The 20,695-nt window shown below is 34.9% G+C and overlaps 6 protein-coding genes across 8 annotated transcripts; 3 read left to right on the forward strand and 3 right to left on the reverse strand.

Annotated features, from left to right (window-relative positions):
* Nucleotides 1-567: 567 nt before the first annotated feature.
* On the reverse strand, nt 568-3,611 carry LOC142526174 (transcription factor bHLH30-like). Its single transcript, XM_075630425.1, has 3 exons — nt 3,541-3,611; nt 1,201-1,294; nt 568-1,023 (listed from the first exon to the last, which is right to left on the reverse strand). The coding sequence occupies exons 1-3, from the start codon at nt 3,609-3,611 to the stop codon at nt 568-570; spliced, it is 621 nt and encodes a 206-aa protein (XP_075486540.1).
* A 2,027-nt stretch (nt 3,612-5,638) lies between these two features.
* On the forward strand, nt 5,639-7,455 carry LOC142526205 (putative inactive dual specificity protein phosphatase-like At4g18593). Of its 3 annotated transcripts, none has more exons than XM_075630452.1 (3): nt 5,639-5,777; nt 6,677-6,926; nt 7,018-7,455. In XM_075630452.1, the coding sequence occupies exons 2-3, from the start codon at nt 6,698-6,700 to the stop codon at nt 7,170-7,172; spliced, it is 384 nt and encodes a 127-aa protein (XP_075486567.1). In that variant the 5' UTR covers nt 5,639-5,777; nt 6,677-6,697; the 3' UTR covers nt 7,173-7,455. The 3 variants fall into 3 exon arrangements, with proteins under 3 accessions (XP_075486567.1, XP_075486568.1, XP_075486569.1); XM_075630453.1 differs by lacking the exon at nt 5,639-5,777 and adding an exon at nt 5,793-5,878; XM_075630454.1 differs by lacking the exon at nt 5,639-5,777 and adding an exon at nt 5,896-6,517.
* A 177-nt stretch (nt 7,456-7,632) lies between these two features.
* On the reverse strand, nt 7,633-8,043 carry LOC142526175 (uncharacterized). Its single transcript, XM_075630427.1, has one exon. It carries the CDS (start codon nt 8,041-8,043, stop codon nt 7,633-7,635), a length of 411 nt encoding a protein of 136 aa, XP_075486542.1.
* A 1,616-nt stretch (nt 8,044-9,659) lies between these two features.
* LOC142527491 (heavy metal-associated isoprenylated plant protein 29-like) lies at nt 9,660-11,350 on the forward strand. The gene is made up of 3 exons (XM_075632306.1): nt 9,660-9,753; nt 10,550-10,625; nt 10,897-11,350. Exons 1-3 carry the CDS (start codon nt 9,745-9,747, stop codon nt 11,259-11,261), a joined length of 450 nt encoding a protein of 149 aa, XP_075488421.1. The 5' UTR covers nt 9,660-9,744; the 3' UTR covers nt 11,262-11,350.
* Nucleotides 11,351-12,287: 937 nt separating this feature from the next.
* LOC142526203 (olee1-like protein) lies at nt 12,288-13,311 on the forward strand. The gene is made up of 2 exons (XM_075630451.1): nt 12,288-12,542; nt 12,952-13,311. The coding sequence occupies exons 1-2, from the start codon at nt 12,377-12,379 to the stop codon at nt 13,290-13,292; spliced, it is 507 nt and encodes a 168-aa protein (XP_075486566.1). The 5' UTR covers nt 12,288-12,376; the 3' UTR covers nt 13,293-13,311.
* Nucleotides 13,312-13,590: 279 nt separating this feature from the next.
* LOC142526202 (protein SCAR3-like) lies at nt 13,591-20,411 on the reverse strand. The gene is given in 10 exon segments (XM_075630450.1): nt 13,591-13,814; nt 13,891-13,998; nt 14,526-14,621; nt 14,717-15,106; nt 15,108-17,127; nt 17,270-17,337; nt 18,569-18,701; nt 18,769-18,892; nt 19,057-19,220; nt 19,932-20,411. Coding segments are annotated over 10 exon segments (3,300 nt in total). The 5' UTR covers nt 20,078-20,411; the 3' UTR covers nt 13,591-13,763.
* Nucleotides 20,412-20,695: the final 284 nt, after the last annotated feature.

Below are 20,695 nucleotides of genomic sequence, written 5' to 3' on the forward strand. Positions count from 1 at the left end.
TGATAATTTTTACAACATGGATCCTGATTTTTTTATTATTATTAGATCCTTTGAAATCCAAGTCAAAGTGTTTTTTATTATTCTTTATTATTGTTATTAAAAGAAAAGTTTAAGTTTGAACACTAGGACAAGTACACTGTAATGATCATTTTAGGAGATTGACAGTTACAAAATGTCTTATCTTTCATGGCCATTATATGTTGCAAAAGACTCGTAATTAAATTACATGATGTATTATGTGCATGTAAAACAAGTTGAGAAGATTGTTTTCATTGAATGGTGACCACCACTTTACATTCGATAACTATTTCTGTAAATTTCTAACCAATAAAAACGAAAAAAGCCAAGGACTTTTGAGCTGGTAGCTTTTTGTAGAATATATAATAAAACACAAGTTTTAAATATTCAAATACCTATATGGCTATATTTCTTGAATTTGAGGGCACAAAACGATGAGCTTTACGCTGACGCAGCTTTCTAACTTCCATCTACGCATGAACTTTAAAGATTTGAATTGATCACCATCCATGATTGATGTCGTAGAAATGCTTGTGCGAGAGAAATACGCTAGGACTCGAAGTAAGAAGCCATTGGCCGTTTCCTAGGAAATAATGACCGAGTATACTCAACTGATGCAGAGTCTTTACCAAGAATATTAATTAAAGCAGAGTGAACAGAGCTTATTAGTACATCTCGAGCTTCAGGCCCTTCTTCACTAGCAGCTAGGAAGAAAACATTTTTAATCCGACCTCCCAACGTAGATATCTCAGCCCTAAGCAGTTTAACAGGAAGACCGTCGATAGATTGTCTTAAATCAGACAAGAGATCAGGCCTGTAATCACTGCAAAGAGAGGCTTTCAAAGAGAATGTTTGAAGGTCATTATTTTGATTGTCCTCAAATTCCTCGACTTTCACCTCATCATGGTCCATGGGAATGTGGAGACCTTCACTTGCACACGCCGCGGTTTTCTTCATTTGCTTCACTTGGCTGATTACTTCAGCTAGTAATGTGGCTTTATCCATCTGTTAACCAACAAATCAGAGAGATGTTAACACCATTTGAGCATTCGAATGCAGGTTTAGCATGAAAGTATTGAAAGATTTAGTTTTGCTACCGTGGATAAACAACACAAATTAATCACATATTACATATACCCCATGAAAGATTAGACACGAAGGATCTCTTCTCTGTTAGCACACGTGTTCTTCAAGACCTATGTTAAGTTTGCCACCAGTTTTGCCAATCTCATCGTTAGCAATCAGCATAGAATTCAAAGCCGCTGACTTTGCTCTCCTAGTACGATAAGAAAGTCAAATTATAAAAAGTCAAAGACTAACAAGCATCAATTTTATATTTGGGTTAGTCAAATTAGCATCTCGTGCGTGGCGAAAGACTAGTTCTGTCTTGTGAGCTTACATAATATATAAAAATCTCTTTCGACGTTTGTTAAACAAGACAAAAACTATACTCGTGCATAAAATAAGAATCTATATCAAATCAATCAAAATAATGTGTGTTGATCTTCTGATAGTGCAGCAACATCAGAACTTTCAATAGAACACGTTGATGTCACCACTTTTGTGGTTGAAGTGACATAATTATCTCTCGCCATCATAAGAGAGGTCGGGGTGCAAACTCTGGTAACAAGAAACTCTCTCTCTTGTAATTTCAAAAAAAGAAGAAGACAAGTCGACGTACCATCACACCTCTTGCTCAAATTTAATGACAATATAGTATGTTGACGTTTTGAGAATTACTTCATTGACAAAGACAGCAGAACACGTGCATCGAGAAGGCGCACACACTCGATCACAAGCATCAATGATCAATCTAATGGCAAGCAATACCTTGTTCGTGAATGGAGATTAGATGCACCAAACTAACATGTCCATAAGTATAAACAATTCCTCGTATGTGCACTGAGCAGTATAAAAAACTCTGATCCATACAATTAGCTAGATGAGCGACGGAGCGAGCCATTTCCGCAAACACGGGTGTCAAACAAAAATGTTACAGATTTATCAGTAAGGAAATTTCGAACCTTTTCATTGCTGGGTACAAGACCTCGAAGAGTTGAGAAATGTGCATTGATTCTTTCTCTCCTCCTCCTCTCTGCCTCACTATGGCTCTTCAAAGCAGCCAATATTTTTGCGTCCGAAACCATCCAAAACCAATAATTGTTTAACGGACATCGAACCCACCTCGAAATTTCGGTTAAACAACATAAATTTTTCAAAGCAACTAACTCACTGATGACCAGAAAGAAAGTGTCGCAGAACAAATCTTTAGCATGGCAACAGAAGAACACGAGTCGGAACTCGCACATTTCACATATATAGCGAAGAAAGGGACAGAATCAAGTGGTTCTTCAAAAACTTTACATGAATTCAACAGAAAATTATATATATATATATATATATATATAATAAATAAATAGAGAAAAACGGAAGAAAATTCGATTGGGCGAGCATATAGTTTGTTTTTTTTTTTTTAATCACAGGAGAGCATTATATTCATGGTTCGCTGTCGCGGTCGCGGAGATCGGAACGGATGCTACCGTTCCAGTTACAATGAAATTTCGCGGAACGGTCGCGGAACGGGTATTTAAAAAAAATATTATAAATATATAAAAATTAAAAATTTTGAAAAATATTTAGTAATATAAAAATTAAAATAAATATCATTTAAATAGATTATTTGATGTAAATAAGAAATTTAAATATTTTTAAAATTTTATTAACAATTTATTGAATACAATTTATATCGTCATTATATTTAAAATATTTCCAACCATATCAAAAATTAAATATACTATTAAAAATTATTTGTATTTAATTAATTAAAACTTTAAAATATTTTCGATTAGATATATATAAGTTCGCACAAACTTGAATCAATTTAGATTGATGGACTAATAATAAGCATCAAATCTTATATAAAGTGATGTTACAAATTATTTAACATCAATTAAAATAGAAATATTTTATAATTAACTTATTTTTTTTCACACTTTGTAATGAAAATTTCTCAATAGAAATAGTTGACTTGCAGTCTCTTCTTTATTAGTCTTTCATTGATGGATGCAGCGGAAAGAAGACTCAAGATTCACCATCTCACATCAACTGATGTGCTTTGCTTTCCAATGTTCCTAGTGAAATTAATGTTAAGCTTATTAAATTACTCATATCATATGATAATATAATAACAATGAGAAATGAAATATAAGTTGATGAAAACAAACATTTATATAGAAAGGTATATGTAAATGTTATATCATCGAGAAAGCAAAGATACGTACATTAGGACCTACAATTGCATTATTTGTACTAGAAGCAAAGATACGTGAATTATTAAATCCGTCGCTGATTCGAATTTGCGACGGTTTTTCAAATTTAGCGACGGTTTTTATTTAACCGTCGCCGATTTTAATTTAGCGACGGTTTCAATTGAAACCGTCGCTAACTATAACAACGGTTTTATTAAACCCGTCGCCGATCCGTTTTCGGTATACGAAACGTCGATACAAGCCATCAACCTACCCACCCCGGAACTTTGGAACGGCATAAGCCGTTCCCGTTCCGGCCGCATCACGGCCGTTCCGGCGAACCATGATTATATTAGCCTCCGGCACCAGTAATTCTAAATGCATCAAAATAGAAAACAAAATTAGGTAAAATTTGAAATTCATATCTTTATTTTATGTGTTTAAAAAAAATATAAATACAGAAACTAAGTTGAAAATAACATATTTCCAGTTGTATATTGTGAATAAATATCCATTATTATAGATTCCATGTCCAATATCAATACATTAAGCTTTAATTTTTGTAGCATATGAATATATTTTAAAATTTTAAAATATAATTATATTAAATACTTAAATGAAACAATAATTGTGTGAGATAAGGTTAAATTCCAAAATTAAATAGGAGTAAAAATTAGTTTTAGAAAATTAAAATACTAAATAAATAAACAAAGAGACCTTAATTTTCTTTTATTGGGTATCATTAATAAATGAATACACATTGTTTACAAGTTAACTTGAATACTAAAAACTGAAAAAGAGTTGGTTGGTTTAATTTCTGACCTAAAATATCAGTTGCCTCAAATGCCTACCAGTCATATTATTTTATTTGGGCCATTATTTGTTATACATTATTCCTTCTGAACTCTGAATGATCTGACCTTGGCACTTACAAGTCCGAATTCATTTCACCTCCACCCTAGCGACCATAGCCATGAACAAAATATACTTTGTCCCAACAGAATTGATAGAATAGATGAATATTAAATCAACGAGCACGAGTTCGAATTTGTCAATATAATTTATATAGCTAATGTTATTTACAGGTTACTGCGTTATCTCAAGAATTTGCTCATTACATATCGAAAAATATATTTACTATTATTTATGATGCAATCAATCATATGTCTACTTCTAATTATATTAAAGTCGAAAAATAGAAAAATAACTTAACTTCAACTAATCAATTGTGGCTTCTGTTTCAAGACCTAGCCGGCATAATACAAGGGGTACTGTAATAATTTTGTTAGTAGTTCATAAACATATCAGACTATCTCTCCCTCATGAAGTTTACATGATATACATAGTTTAGAGACATTGTTATAGTTTGGCCCGTTTGGTTCATGAGACATGATGATCAATTATAAAACTTGAACTAAACATATGACGAAACATCAATAAATAATCGATTAATATGATATAATTGACACCAAATGAATATATGATGTTACCACAAACATTAATGCCATATACCACAAGATATGTCCCATTAATTACTCGTTGTGATCTGCATTCACTTTAGGGAATGCATGATCAGCAAGACTTTGGAAATCCAACAATTTGAAGTTCAAGCGGAAATTTTTATAATTTCATTCGATAAAACTCAATTAATATTCGATGTACTTTTTCTTATTCTGATAACTGGTCTTATCCAATTACCTGAGAATAAATTAAAAATATGTAAAATAAATTTATATGCCCAAAAAATTATAAATATTTATTTTCCAGAAGTCAAAGGATGGTCAGCCCATATATGATTAAATTTGGTTTCATTACTCTTATATTGTAAATATTATTTCGTCTGAACATCATGACATATTAAATTTTCAGTCTGCCACTAATTTATATTAATTTTAATTCCAACCCAAACATCACTACATTGACAAACGATTCCGCTGCCTACTACATAAATTATTACTGCTAATACTATAATTAATAATCTTTGAAGTCAATATACTATAATCATATTTATAATTATTTTAAAATAGACCACAAATTAACGATGAGGATTAATAAAATACAAAAACTCCGCTGAAACCGTCATATGCGTCGATTTTATGAGACGGATCATCGACCCAATTAATGAAATATATTATTTTTTATGTCTACAATATTATTGTTATTTTAAAAATATTATTTTTTGTTAGTTATTTATTAAGAAATATTACGTAGAATATGTAGATTTTGAGTGAAAAAATATTAATTTTTATATGAGTGAAAGTTATTAATTTTCGCTACATAGTTGAATCGAATTGACTCGTTTATTGGGTATAAGATATCTATTATTATTTTTTGTGTGTTCTATTTTTTTTGTTTGAAAATGAATTTTCTGTTTTTACTAGGCCCATGATCTAGCTGGGTTTTTCGGGCCCAAGCCCATTGTGAAATGTCGTCGTTTCCGACGCCCCAGTCGTATGTCCTAATTTTCGGATCGGTTGGATTTGCTGATAGCGAAGCCCTACACAGCAGCAGGTCCTCCACGTGCTTTCCTTGTTCCTACTCTTTCAGTTCATATTCTTATGGAATGCACTTTCCGCTAATTTTTCAGACGGCTGTAGGAGATTTGAAGACGGGTTTCGTTTATTTCTTGAATTTTATTATGAAATCCTCGAAACACGAGTCTTTTTTTTATTTGTTCTCATTTAAACGATGTGTTTCTTCGGGTGAAGGCTAATTCATCCATTTTCAGACTGTCTTAGGTGCTGATGTGCCGTAATTTAATTATGCTTAGAGGCCTGCAGTTTTTTAGCTTTATAGTGTTTTTGAGCCAGAAGAGGGCGGTGGCTTAGTTGCCACCTCCTCTGAGATGGTCCCGGCTTGCTACTTTGTTTGGGTGAAAGTGGCAACATCCTTCTTCACAGGCTGATAAAATTGCAATCGAACTAGTTCCACTTTTTGAAATTTATATCACTGCCAAGATTCTCGAAGTGAAAACTTTTATGATATGAATGAAGGTCATGTTTGGATTTGAAAATGAATTTATTTGAAATGATATGTTTTGATGAATCGTTTCAAACTATATTATGGTTGATCAGAATTTCCATTTGACTGCATTTGTACTGATGGAACTGATTCAAATTCCATCAAAACATATCATTTAAAATCGAAACGAGCCCTGATTATTAGTTTTGTTTGAGATGCTGGACTACTTGCTAACTGTAATCTCTCTAATAAATCCTTCAAAAGAAAAACAAAACAAAACAAAGAATATGGTATCCCTCTGCAAAGAACTTGAAATCAGATGCTTAATTCAAGATGCATCTTTTTCTTTGCATTTCCTTTTTCGTTTTCTTCTACTCCTTACTGGCTACACCTACACTCATTTAAGTTGCTTTGTTTCTTCATATCCTTTTTTTTTTGTTTTATCTTAGAGCATTCAATAAACTATTGCAATGGAGGCAGCCGTGAATGACACTACTCCGAGTTCTGATCCAAAACCCCAAGTCATATACCGCTGCAAAAAATGCCGTCGAATTGTTGCTTCAGAAGAGTACATTGTTTGCCATGAGCGCGGAGTGGGGCAAAAGGGATTCAAATGGAAAAAGAGGAGTGATGAATTAGATATGGAACCACCTGAATGCTCCTCTATTTTCGTGGAGCCCTTGAAATGGATGCAATCAGGTTATTTAAAGCCTAGCATCTCAGTAAATTCACAGCTACCTGGCATGATTTTCTTCTCATTCTAATGTAGCCATTATTTTTCCATTGACAGTTGAAGAAGGTTGTGTTGGCGATAAACTTCTATGCATAGGTTGCAAAGCTCGATTGGGTTCCTTCAACTGGGCTGGCATGCAATGCAATTGCGGAACGTGGATTAATCCTGCATTTCAGCTCCACAAAAGTCGCATAGATGAGTGCCGCATTTAGATTAGTATTTCAACTCAACGATGTCTAGTGATAAATTTGCAGGATTTTTAATACTTGTAATAAAGACTGATATCTTTTTCATAGAGCTAAACATAGTATATTTGTTTACAAGTTGATAAAAAGGCGTCATTGTGCAGTTGAATTTGGTTATTATTTGGTGAATGTTGGATATGTCTTAATTGTTATATCTAAGTGTGTTGTTAAATACCCCTCCCAGATTTAAACTTCAGCCTCGCAAAACATTTTCTTGCATCAAGCATATGAAAATAGACTTTTCCATTAATTAAATATGCCTCAAAGACTTTATTATTGCCCACAACAGAGATAAGTAGCATGAAAACAGAACGCAATCGAGGCATTAACCATTATCCAAGTAGGTTAAAGAAGAACATCATCAAAAACTTAAAACAATGGATATTCATGGATGGTTGATATCCTGCAGGAATTATTATCCTTATTATTACTGGCCAGCTGCAAATGCCTCGACGGGGAATGTTTTCGTGATACCAGCAAGACTCTTGAAATGAATCTTGCCCGTAGGTGGATCATCCAACTTAATCTCACCGACTGGAGGCCACAGAACCAGCTCCTTAGCTTTAACTCCTTTGAGCTTCTTGATTCGCTTCTTTTCGACGTATCCTGTTATGTCTGTATCATAGCTCACGAGTTTGGTGATCATCTTGAAATCGTGTTCAACTTTCTTGGCTTGTTGAATCCACATGTATCCGGTGCTTCTGATGAATCCTACTTCGATTACTTCTGCTAAGGGGAGGAGCCCGCATGGGAGTTCGAATTCTTCAAGGATGGATAGGGCCATTTTAAGACCTTCTTCGTGGCCTTTCTTTACTATTGCTCCTTCCCGTTCTGCCATTTTTGATTTGCTGAACTCAATTTCTGTGTGTTATACACAAGGTGGGGAGTTTTGTGGGTTCTGAAGCTTTTGCTTCCCATCTGAATTTATAGTGTCTGATTGCTACGAAAGAAACAAAACATGTAATGGAGAAACCAACGTTAGAACTTTGCATTGCCCGCTGAATTTCCTACTCGGCACGACATTGCTGCCGTTGGTTCCAACAAAGTTTATTTATTTTCCCCGGCCTATTTTTTTTTTTATTATTATCATTTCTATATATCCTGATACCTATAGTCTGGCAAAGCCCAATTGATTTTTTGTATTTTTAATAAATATATAAAAACAGCTATTCACTCATTAAAAGAAAACATATGAAAAGAATCTGTAATAATATATTATTTAAACTTATTTATATATTATATTTAACGAAAGTCACATAATCAATCACTAATTTATCTTTGTTTCCTCATATTTAATATTAGTAATAATTTATTTAAATATTTCTGACGTATTCTCAGGGTCACAATTAATGTATTATTATACAAAATTTTCTTTACAACAAAAACAATTTACAAAAAATATAATAATCATACATACACACGATGCGTGTTGAAATACGTAGTAATGACCAAAATTTTGGATGAGAAGAGCGTAGGGGTGGTAGTCTAATGTGTTTTAGATTATGAAATATAGGATTTTTCAATGTTGATCTGAAAAATAAATAAATAAAAAATTGGAGGATGTGAGCCTTAGAACTTTGGAATTAAATTCTTCAAAAGCCATATGCTCTATACAAAACTAAGAAGTAAGAACCCGCTTAGCTACGATAAAAAGACTAAAAAATGAGAAAATTATGCAAATCATAGGAACTAAAAATGTTATTTTCACTAAAAATGTTATTTTCACAAGTGGATATATTTATATAATACACACACGTATAACAGATCATTAGTAAAATCTAGAATGTGAGTCTTGTAAGTATTCGGTGGGGTCATCATCACGTAAATTTCATCCCACCGTACGTCGTTCAATTTTTTATTTTTTTTTATTATTTTCTGTCGGGTCCAAAATTTTGAATAAAAGATTGACTGCTTATGTTATGTCTATAAAAATTCATAAATAAGGCAATGAAAACAAAATGTTGAAATAACGAAACTTCATTTTTTTAAAAACCAAATTGCAATTAAAAATGTATTATTGATGTTTCCTTTTAAGATAGGCAATTGACTTTGATTAACTGCAGCTTCAGTTATCGTCGTAACTTCGTATGATGTCATTTAGCGTTGTCAAATGACAAGAAAATTGACCTTATTACATTTCAAAGTCTTTCTTTATTAATTTTCAAGTTTTATGTGATTCAATGTAGTCATGTAGATAGAATACATTAATTGGCATTACTCAATTAAAGCAACTTCAGTGTAATTTCTTCGATAAGCTAGGAAACGAAGGGACCATTCCATTCCAAATATAATATACATTTATTGTTCTTCCGTATGTTGGATTGCATGCTTCCTTAATGCACACTAATTTGACTTTAATTATGTCTTAGTAAACCAGCTTTTCATCTAAATAGAGGCCGGCCGTCTTCCAATTAGTGAAACTTAATTATTAAGTACGGGAACCTCGTGCTTATATATACATTGAAAGTTACGTTCTTGTAAGAAAATAAGATATATTTGCAGGAAACGAATACAGGATCGGATCCTGTAAATTCTCAATATGACAACAGTAAGTTTACTTCTTTTTTCAAACTACCGTTCGTGCTCGATCCAATTTATAAAATGATTTTTAATACTGTATTTTAATTTCTTTCTTCCTTTTGTAATTACATTGGGGGGTTAATTTGCTTTAACAATATCAGTTTGAACCTACGCTCATCTCCTGATAGGGAGGTTTATACCACTGCATGTATCTGTGAATACAAATTCATTGGTTTTCAGCGATTAGTAGCTTACTATCGTATTTTCTGGTAAATAATTGTCGTTTCATTTGGTCTGTGCTGCACTTCATTTCTTTAACTTACTGCTATTTACATATTTCTGAACGTGATTAAAATATTATAAATTTATCATAATTATATTCTTTTTACCAAATTTTTGTATGGCATCTTTCTCATAACTCATTATATTGGCCACACAAATCTTAGTATGAAACAAAGCTAATCAATAATTTTAATATATATATAATTCTTTCTGTTCTTTTCTTCTACTATATATAGATGGGCGTGCTTTAGAGATTTTATATCTGGTTTTACATTTCAAGAACTGAATTGAAGTTTTTTTACATTTCAAGAACTGATTTTACATTTATAGAGTTTATAATTTTTTTTAAAAGAATGTATGCATGCATGTGTTACAAGTTTTTTAAAGCATGCATGCATGTGTTATTCGACTTTCATACGACTCGTTAGGAAGCTTAAAGTAAAAACAATTTCGTTTTTAAAATTTAATCTCAATGGAATAGTCGGTCCAAATTTACTTATCGGGCCGAACAAGTCATTGGAAGTTGACATTTTTTGTTTCAGATTGTAGAGATGAGAGTGCACATGGACTGCCCTGGATGTGAAAGCAAAGTAAAGAAAGCTCTTTCCAAATTAGATGGTATGTTAATTTGTTTTAGTAAATTTGTGAGCGTTCCATTTTTGTCACCATAAATTGAATAACCATTGATATAAGTTAGAAGATTTATAGTGATATCATTGAGTGTTCATGTATCTTGTACCAAGTGTTTTCGAATATTTGCACCACCCCATAAAAATTATATATCCACCTCGATTGAGGTTCTTATATATTACACGTTTTGAGGTCCTTGTTAGAGTTTGAGTCTTCTTTAGAAAAATATTACTGATTGAAGGATGCATTTATTCGTCAGGAGTGGACAATATTGACATAGATATGGACATGCAAAAGGTTACAGTCACTGGATGGGCGGTTGCGAAGAAGGTTCTTAAAGCATTAAGGCGGGCAGGTCGAAATGCAGAGCTATGGCCATTTCCCTACAACCCAGAATACTATGAATACAATCACCAGTACTACAACTACTATGGAAGTCCGGCAAACAGTCCAATTACAGATGATTTCTTGGCTGAGCCACCTTCGATGTACAACTATTATGAGCATGGGTACAACGGCCACAACCATGGATATTATCAGCAGCCACCTTCATCGATTATCCTCGATGAAGGGGCTAGTACCATGTTTAGCGATGACAATGCTACTGGATGCTCTATAATGTGATGACGGGGTTTGATGATCTTATTTTTATGTGCAAAAAGAAACAATGTGTGTACTCATTTATCCTCTATATATATGTGTGTGAAAGGAAATGTGGCTTGCATAACAAAACACAATTCCTTAAAAATTATTTTTTCATTTTAAAATTATTTTTTTCTTTTTAAATTAGATAATACATTAACAGTTTTGTCTTTTTAGAATATTGAGTTTCTCAAACTCTAGATTTGTTCTCTAATATTTAAAAGAGTTTGTTTCTTAATGAAATATTATTTTCCTTTTCTTTTAGAAATACAACACAAGTCTCTATATATTGAAGAATAGTTGTTGCACAATGTACAAGCGAGATACAAGAGAAAAAATAGATAATATATAGAGCTCGAGATAATTTTATGAAGAACTCGCAAAAATTGTTTTGCTGCTCCAAATTTCGACCACACAAATTTGTATTATTGTGTTTTGGTTATTTTTGTTATTGATATTTTAATATGCAATTTATTTTATTGTCTTGTTAAGGAATATATTTTTTCGGTTCTTCACTGGTATTTGTTTTGTAAAGTCAATTTCTTTTCAAGTGATTATTTTGCTATGAGTCATCGATATTATTTCACTGACAAGATGTTACAATGATATCTGATACACACAATCTTTATTGTTATGTTAAACAAAACTTTTTCAATATGTATCAAAATATTATATTTACGATTCACGTAAGATGTATATAAGTTGTTTGGTCAATATATAAGGGGTTCTTGTTTGATTACCGAAGTTTCTGGTTTTACATACCTCCTCATTTCGCCAGTCAAAATGGGAGATGAATCAGACATATTACCATTGTTCTGATTGTGAGGGAGTGCGTGTGTTTCAGAGAGGGATTTCAGCTTTCTTATGGTTTCCTGAGAAGATGGGTTATTTAAGGTGAGAGATTACATATGTTTTAGTTTCCCACAAAAGATGGGTCCAAATAAAATTTTCAACCACTGGAGACCAAACTTTGAACTATAACCTCACGTATATAACTGCCAAATAGAAATATAAACTGACCTTCCCACAAAACACAAAGCAGAACCATCTGTAGAGTCTCGAGTCCAGAAAAGTTGAGAAAGATACGAGAACTAAAAATGGCAAGGCTAACACAAGTTGCACTCCTCTTTGCTGGGGCTCTATGCTTGATGTGTCTCCCTGGCATCACCCACTCTGCAGCCCCTAAATTCTTTGTTGAAGGAAAGGTCTATTGTGAAGTCTGTCGAGCCAATTTCATCAATAAACTCAGCGAGCCTATGGCAGGTATATTGAATTACATGATTCTAGGAACCTCAATGTGAGGCAGACCTAGCAGGCCCAGAGTGAAAACTGATTCTTGTCTCAAAAATACGCAAAATATTTTAAAAATTGTCACTTGAGGTGGACGATCGAACTGACACCCAATGGAATTTCACTTGTTAACATCGAAATTAACCAACCATCTCTAGGACAACACCGGATTCCTTTCCATATGCTTCTTTATGTTCTTACTGCTTATACATGGCTCTGGGAATAATGACGTTTTAAGTACCATGCATGCATCTCAAAAGGAGATCCAAAAACCATGAATTCGGGAACATCTAAAAAAATTGAGATTACCCCAGTTTGTCTTTTTGCAAAGACAACACATACACGAGCAAGATTAATTAGCATGTCGTTTTCATCACTTCAGGGGCAAGGGTTCGATTGGAATGCAGAGGAGATGAAGCAGGTAATATAACATACAGCGTGGAGGGAGAAACCAATGACAAGGGACTCTATCGGTTGCCAGTCGAGGGTGATCACGAAGAAGAACTATGCGAAATAACATTGGTGAAAAGCAGCAGGCCTGATTGTGATGATCTCCCAGATGAAGGATGGGCAGAGAAACCAGCATCAAGAGTGACACTCACCTCTCACAATGGTATTCAAGGCAACACCCGCAATGCGAACCCCCTTGGCTTCGCCAAGAAAGTGGCACTGCCACAATGCTCCGAGATCTTCAAGGAGTTGGCTGTTGATCAAGACTTATAGATCAAAGCAAACAAATTTGCATCCTCTGAAGTTTTTCGTAATTTTGATTCTGATTAAATTTTGCTGTTTCTTCGGTTAATGTTTATTGGAATTTGATGGGCTTCAACTTAAGTACCCTTTTTTTTACGTTTTTGGAAATTGATTGTTTATTGATCGTGAAGGATGATACTATTGTTTTAGACCGAGAGAGACATGTAAGTGTAGTGTTCAATGAACAAAGTTCACTCTTTCCAGTACGTATTCGTAATTGAGGAATGTGGTGATTTTTTCCTTCTTAAAAGTTTCGAAGTCCCAAAAAAAATTGTTCTTTCAGCTACATTATTTTAATTTGTAAAAAAAAATGTTCTGATGCACAAAAGAGCTCAATCAACTATTTACACAGAAGGAAAAGAGTTGATCTCGAATAGATACAACAGCTTCGCCAAACCTGTAAACTCAGATGGCATAGGCACCATCATGAAAGGAGAAAATTTAAGGGTCGCTCCAAGTACCATTGCCTTCCTCATCATCACTATCAACAGCCTGAACCAAAAACAATATTAAACATAGATAAAAACATGACAAGTAACCGCATTTATGGATTGGGCCAGAGAGATACCTGGCGAACTGCACTTGCCTTTTCCAGAATTGCAGTAACTTGGACATTAGCTTGGGTACCCGTTGGTGCAGCTGGTTTTGATTTCACAGTTGATCGCAGATTAAATGACTGACATCATAAAACAAGTTAGCATTGGAACACAACAAACAACAAGAATGTTGATCTTCAAGCAACCATGGATCAAGTTGCTCATCATTTGATGAAATGTAAAGGATCAGAATGATTTTTTTTTATGAAGAGAACACACTACAAATTAGTGAGCATAGAAGTTCAACTCATCAACAATTACACACAAATATGAATGGATAATACGAGAGAACCATGATCACATTCATTTTTCAGGACAATCAACACAAATTAGTAGGTATTGAAGTATTGTACCAAAATGCAAAAACGTACGGCAAACAACTTATGCTCTAAATGTAACATTCAATAGAATATCAAATAACAATCACTTAAATTTTTTTACTATAATTTAGGTATATTATGGGGTCAGCTACTGGAGCGGGTCAGCAAGGTATGGAAGGAAATGCCTACCAAATTCATACCCATCTCTCTGGTACATGTACATGCAAGGTGCTGAAACTTAACGAGCAATCAAACTTTAAAAATAGCTCCAGTTTCTGGAAACTTACTCTAGTTCTTAATTGGTGCAGGAAGTCTCCCATTTCATCTCTACCATTACTCTGATTAGCATCCCTTTGCCCATTGGAATTACACAAGCCTGATGACTGTATGCATAAACAGCATCACTAAAAGGGCTTTTTTCAACTTAAATTTTTTAGCGGAAGGGCAGGAATTTCTAAGGAGATTCAAATCACCAGACCTGGCTATTCTGTATAAATTGGGTCTCCATGATTGGATCTTGATTCGATGGGGCTGGCTTAGGTTGAGAAACTGTAGATGCTGAAAGCTCAAGATTAAATACATATTTAGATGCTTCAGGCATTGACTGACTTTCATCTTCCATATCATTCTGATGGGAATTCAAACTGCACCACTGTACAGGAGGTAGACTTTGAGTAGTAGGAGCGAGGGTACATTGTGGCCCCAAAAGATCATGTGAAATGGCATTTTTTCCTAGATACTCCTTCAATGAAGGATTTTCAGTGTCCAAACTTCGAAGATCAGAGGAATGACAAGATATAGAATTTTGCACACCATTTTCAACAGGACAAAGAACTCCACAAATATCTTCTTCGCTTATCCTTCCATTTGCCTGGAACTGTTACAATAGAATCCGTCAAAGAGATTCGATGAAAGGTATCGTATAAGTCAGGATCCTTGCTGCAGGGAGATTCTCCAGACTCCCATTTCTCAGAATTTGATTCAGATTGATGACATGGAAATTCATCCATTAAAGATGGTGATGATCGATAGAATCTGTCATCATCAGAATCTGAACCATCATTGTGTGTCATGCTGGAAACCTCAGGGACCAACTGAAATGAAGGAAAGACAATCCTTCTGCTTTCACTGTTATAGTTCCCATCAGGGAATTTTAGTTTGAGCCTGGGGGCCTGAAAACCATCAATTGGTTGAAATGGCATTTTCATGTGCTCAAGTGGAGGTGATGCAGAAGGTGATAGTGTTGAGGATCCAAACCCAACCAGATCTTTATTTCGTCCGGAAAATATTCGACATGCTATATTTTCACCATTTTTCTGCTCAAAGTCACCAGCATTCTGATAGCTGGCAGAGATGTCAATTTCATTTCCACCACGTGATGGTTTTCTATAATACATACCTGTATTTCTAAATTCAGACTTATGAGAAGAATCTCTGATATTTTCTTGATGTCTATCAGCTTGGAACTCTGAATTGCCTAACATATCACTTCTAGTGGCCAATGAACTGGGTAGACCGCTGTTATTATTTGGATAAACATAATCATTTTTTATTTCTAAAGCAACAGGTGGAATTTTCAGAGATATCTTCCTGATTGATGAACCACACTCTTGGTTCTCCTGGCACATAGAACTACCTCTATCTAGACGGTCTTCAGAATTTCCAGTCGAGGACAAGGGATATTGTGGAAGGACATTTGCTAAACCGCAATCTGGTGGCTTTGATGGTTGAAGTCCTAGTAAGCCACCATTAGTCCAGAACATAACAGGAGAAACATTAGAAGTTTCTGGTGCTGGTTTATGAGACTCAGGACTGCTCCTTGGTCTATCAACACTCGGAACCCCTGACTTATTGCCAAAGAAATAAGACGATACTGTATATGGCACAGCTTCCCTACTGGTCCCTACATCAATGTTGTCATCTTTGTAATTAGATGACATTGAAGATGAAACAGATTCTACATTGATTCCCTCGTCAATGTCAGCATTCTCAATATAATCAACTTTCAGCGGACTGCTAGAATTCACTGGCTCTCCAGTTCTTAGAGCTGAGTGTACATCCTTGTCCACCGCTACCACTGACTGCAATTCACTGTTGGCTGCTACTCCATTAATAGAACAATAAGCAGCAGTATGTGATTTTTGAGAAAACAAAATGGGATCATGTACAATAATACTATCATTTACCATATCATTGTACGCCAAAACATTAGATTCAGCACGTGAAGTTTCACACTCAGAACGATTTCTTTTTACCTCACTTTGTCCATCATCAGGCTCTAACCCAATAGTATTAAGTGCATCCACAAATTGATCTGTTTCACTTTCAATGTGATCAAGATTGACATCACAAGTCTCCAAATTCCTCATAGCTTCATTAGTAGGCTTGACATCCACTGTGTATACAGTTTCCAAATTAACCTCCTTACCACCTATAGTTTCTACGCCCAAAATTTGGGAGAACGACTCTGTATTTCTATCTCGATCATCTTCTTGAGTAATGCCACTTTTAACATAGTCCTCTGCCACAGGCTCAAGTATTTCTGTCTTGTCATCCCAAGCCAATGAAGATGAACTACCGCGAGCTTGCTCTTGTAATAGACTGACCTGAATATCATCATGGACATCTGTACCTTTCGGCTCAAAAAGATTGTATTTGAAGAAATCAGCATCTTGGCTCTTTATGGGAGAAGAAATGGATGCTTTAGATTCTAGCTCTTCAGGTTGCATTGAATTACTAAAACAGAAATCATCAACAACAAAGCTAGACCCATTTCTCAATTCTAAATTTGATCGTTCACACAAATCAGATCTGAGTGTAGAATCATACGAGGAAGCTGTTAGAGAAGGGGAAGAGCGTCCACCAGCATTGACATGAGCGAACTGTACTCTGTGAAGTTAAAAAATCACAAACTTAGTTCTAATTGCCAAAAATAACAGTAGATTTCAACGTAAACAAACGATCAGTATCCCTCCTTGCTTAATTCACTTTTGCAGCTCAAGTTCAAGAGAAGAGCATAAATAGCCTTTACCTGCCACTGTGGTAGAAAAATGATGCTCTTTGTGTCACTTTTCCGCCATTGAGCCATGGCCTTCTTCGCTGCTCAAATTTCAGAACATCTTAGCATGTTTGACAGATGGGCAACATCATGAAAAGAAAAACAAAATCTTTTAACTCCTATCACCTTTACATAAAAACTAGTAACACAATGTTATGGTCCTTCTGGGTCCTATTTATTTGTTTCAGTTGCAATCAAATAACAAAATCACTAAATTTAAGAGTGTTTACATGTTATCTTCACAAATCCTACATATTCAAGTAAGCACTAAAAGGGTATTCTCAGGCAGTGTTCTAAATGACGGTCGAGGCGGCCGCCTAGGCGGCCCTCGACCGCACCGCCTATGCATGAGGCGGGTGTTTTAGGCGGCCCAAGCTATACGGCGTTGGGTAGGCGGATCGAGGCGAGCAGGCGGGAGAGGCAGACAGTCAAGATTTTTAAGTTGTAGTCAATAATTTTAAAAACCTAGTCAACAATTTTAAAAACCTAGTCAAAATCAACTAATTTTAAATATTAAAACCCTAACACACCTCACTTTCTTTATTTTATTTTTGGTTTTCAACTCTTATGAGGAGAATGAAGAAAATGTTGATTTTGAGTCCGATGATGAGAGGATCATGGATGTAGTAGATAGTGCATATGTAGATGATTTGGAAGATTAGTTATGTTTAGTCTACTACTTGTTCTAATGATGGATAATTGATTGAAACATTGAAATTTAAACTTAGTTTTTTGGTAAAAATAATTATATTACTTTGTTAGCATAATAGCATTAATATGATGATGAATCTTTATTAATTGCACAATATGTAGATGATATTATATTTTGTGTTTAAACATTATTTAACTGCACATTTTATATTGCATAATTATCTATGATTATCTATAAAAAAATTAGTTAAAAAAATTCAACCGTCTGGGCGGCCGAGGCGCTAGTGACCGCCCCGCCACCGCCTCCCGCCATTTACAACCTTGTTCTCAGGACTCAGTTAGTTGAGAAGAATAATGATCCGTTCATGGTTAGCATTATAGGTTAGTGTAAGAGATGAACTGCCACTAAAGGGGAGTACAATTGGTAGATGGTATTATAATTTCGTGTGAAAGATAATCCAATCTAACAACCCCAAATACAAGAAAAGGCCATCAAAGGATTGTTCATGCATCAACATCAAAATTTCTGGCGCTGGAAGTGCAATTGAAAAAAGCAGCTCACATGTGTGAGACAAATACAATAATTTCGGTCAAGTGGATGAATGTTTTCAACCGTAGTACCTTAATATTCCGGCCATTTTCATCTTTCGAAATTTTCACAATACTTGCTACACCAGAAGCCACTGAAGCTCTTTTAAACAAAGTTGGATCTGAATACCTTTTCAAGCAAGATCCAGGGCCCCCATGGTCAAACCTAAAAGAAAGCACAAGCCTCATTCGCTAGGCCAGGATGGAATTGAATCTTAAAGAGGTGTTCATACCTATCAAGCAAGTACAAACATGGAGGGTCACGACATCCTTCATAAGAATCCATGATGAATTGAGGCACATCACTATAAATAAAGTGATTTTGTTCGCTTCGAACATGAGCATGCCAATTATAACCTGTGGTCAAATTTTTCCATTGGAAATTAAAGGAACAAGCAAAAATTTATGAAGCTCATATCACAAAATTCAGTAAAATGGAAGCTCATTACATATGCTTGGAGGGAAAAAGGTGCAGTTGTTACAATAAGTTTAAGGGAACAAAATCAGGATATCAACCATACCGGCCGTATAAGCCAGGTGCAGGTGGCTTCTTTGTGCCAAAACAGCCTTTTCAAGTGGAGATAGGGCAACTTCAATTTGTTGAACACGAGCCACCAACTTATGGCTTCTTGAAGATGTTATCCCCACTTCTTCCTGCAATCCATGAAAAACTTCGGCTGCAAATCTACCATACGCAGAGATGCAATTTCAGCTCAAATTTTTGCAGTGTCTGGACCCCTTGATGATGTTCATAACTAACACTATCATGTCAAACACATTTTTTTCTTTAGCTCAGAAAAGGGAACAAATTCTGAAGTAAGTCTCAGTTAAAGAGCACATATATACAAGCCCGGATACACAAAATTGGTTGACTTCAGGACCAGCTCTCGATTGTAAAAGAAATATAAATAACGAGAAGTAAGATTTTTTTTCCACTTATTTTCACTTCAGTTATCATTCCAAAACAGTCGCACACTACATCCCTTAAATGTCCTTTGTTACAGCCAACTTGCCACTTGGCTAAAAGCATCCTAAAATGCATGGACAATCTTTTACCTGTTGTGAAATCAAATCTAAACCAAATTTCTCCTACTCAGTGAATTTGCAACCAATCAAAGTAAAATTTGACATATTACATATACAAGTAAATGCGTTCAGTAGAAGAGGACCACGAAATCCCTAATTAGCACCCATACTTCCCACACTACCCAAAAACAGAAAAACACCCGTGCTACACTAATATTTCCAAAGTAAACCAAAATCGTGAATTTTTTATTTTTTTATTTTTTTTAAAAAGAGTTCCCAAATCAATCACTGAAATACTAAATACAACATAAAACTACCAAAAAGCTGAACAAACAAGCAGCGAAAAAAGAGAAGGAAAAACAAAGCTTACTCAGCTAGATCGCCAAGCTGGCGCAAGACCCCGACAAGACCAGTGACAGTGACTCCTTCAAGAATCACCCTCGGATCCTCCATGTTCGCTTCTCTGTACGCTCCGAGTTTGTACTCATTCCTCACCTCCACTCTGACCAACGGCATCGTTTCGACCCACAAGCACAGAAATACAGGAACTACAACAGTCGATTATTTGTCAATGAGTAATAAGACTATACTGTATGGCACAGAAAGGCAAGCAAATTGGAAATGATTGCTGATGAACTCTGATGAAGAGAGAGAGTACAGGTTGGACAGAGAGAGAAATTAGGTAAGCAATTGCAGCAAATTAACTGCAGAGATAGAGAGAGAGAGAGTTAAGAGGATGACATTGCCAACTCTGCAAGGTATTCCCGAGTCAGAAAGTGAAAAGACGAATCTGGCCTTGAAGTTTCCATACTCATTGATCTTCTTCAGTCGTAGAGTGACGATCGTGGCCATGGTGTCGCCTTCTATATTTCTCATCAGTTCAACCTATTTAAGCGGACATTCTTTGACATAACATTTGTTGGCAAAAGTTCTAATTCGATTTCTATTGATCATGACACTTCATCCCCATTTAATTTTAAAAAAACATGGTACTGTGAAATTTGGATATCCGTTCCAATCTCGTATGATAGATCGCGATTGATCTGTGTGCTCACTTTTTTAAGTAAACAAGAAATTTAACTCTAGTCCGTTAAAAATTGAAATTTAGATTTAATTTAATCCAATATAAGTAAC

The sequence above is a fragment of the Primulina tabacum genome, chromosome 15, assembly GCF_025594145.1.
Source record: "Primulina tabacum isolate GXHZ01 chromosome 15, ASM2559414v2, whole genome shotgun sequence".
Lineage (NCBI taxonomy): Eukaryota > Viridiplantae > Streptophyta > Magnoliopsida > Lamiales > Gesneriaceae > Primulina > Primulina tabacum.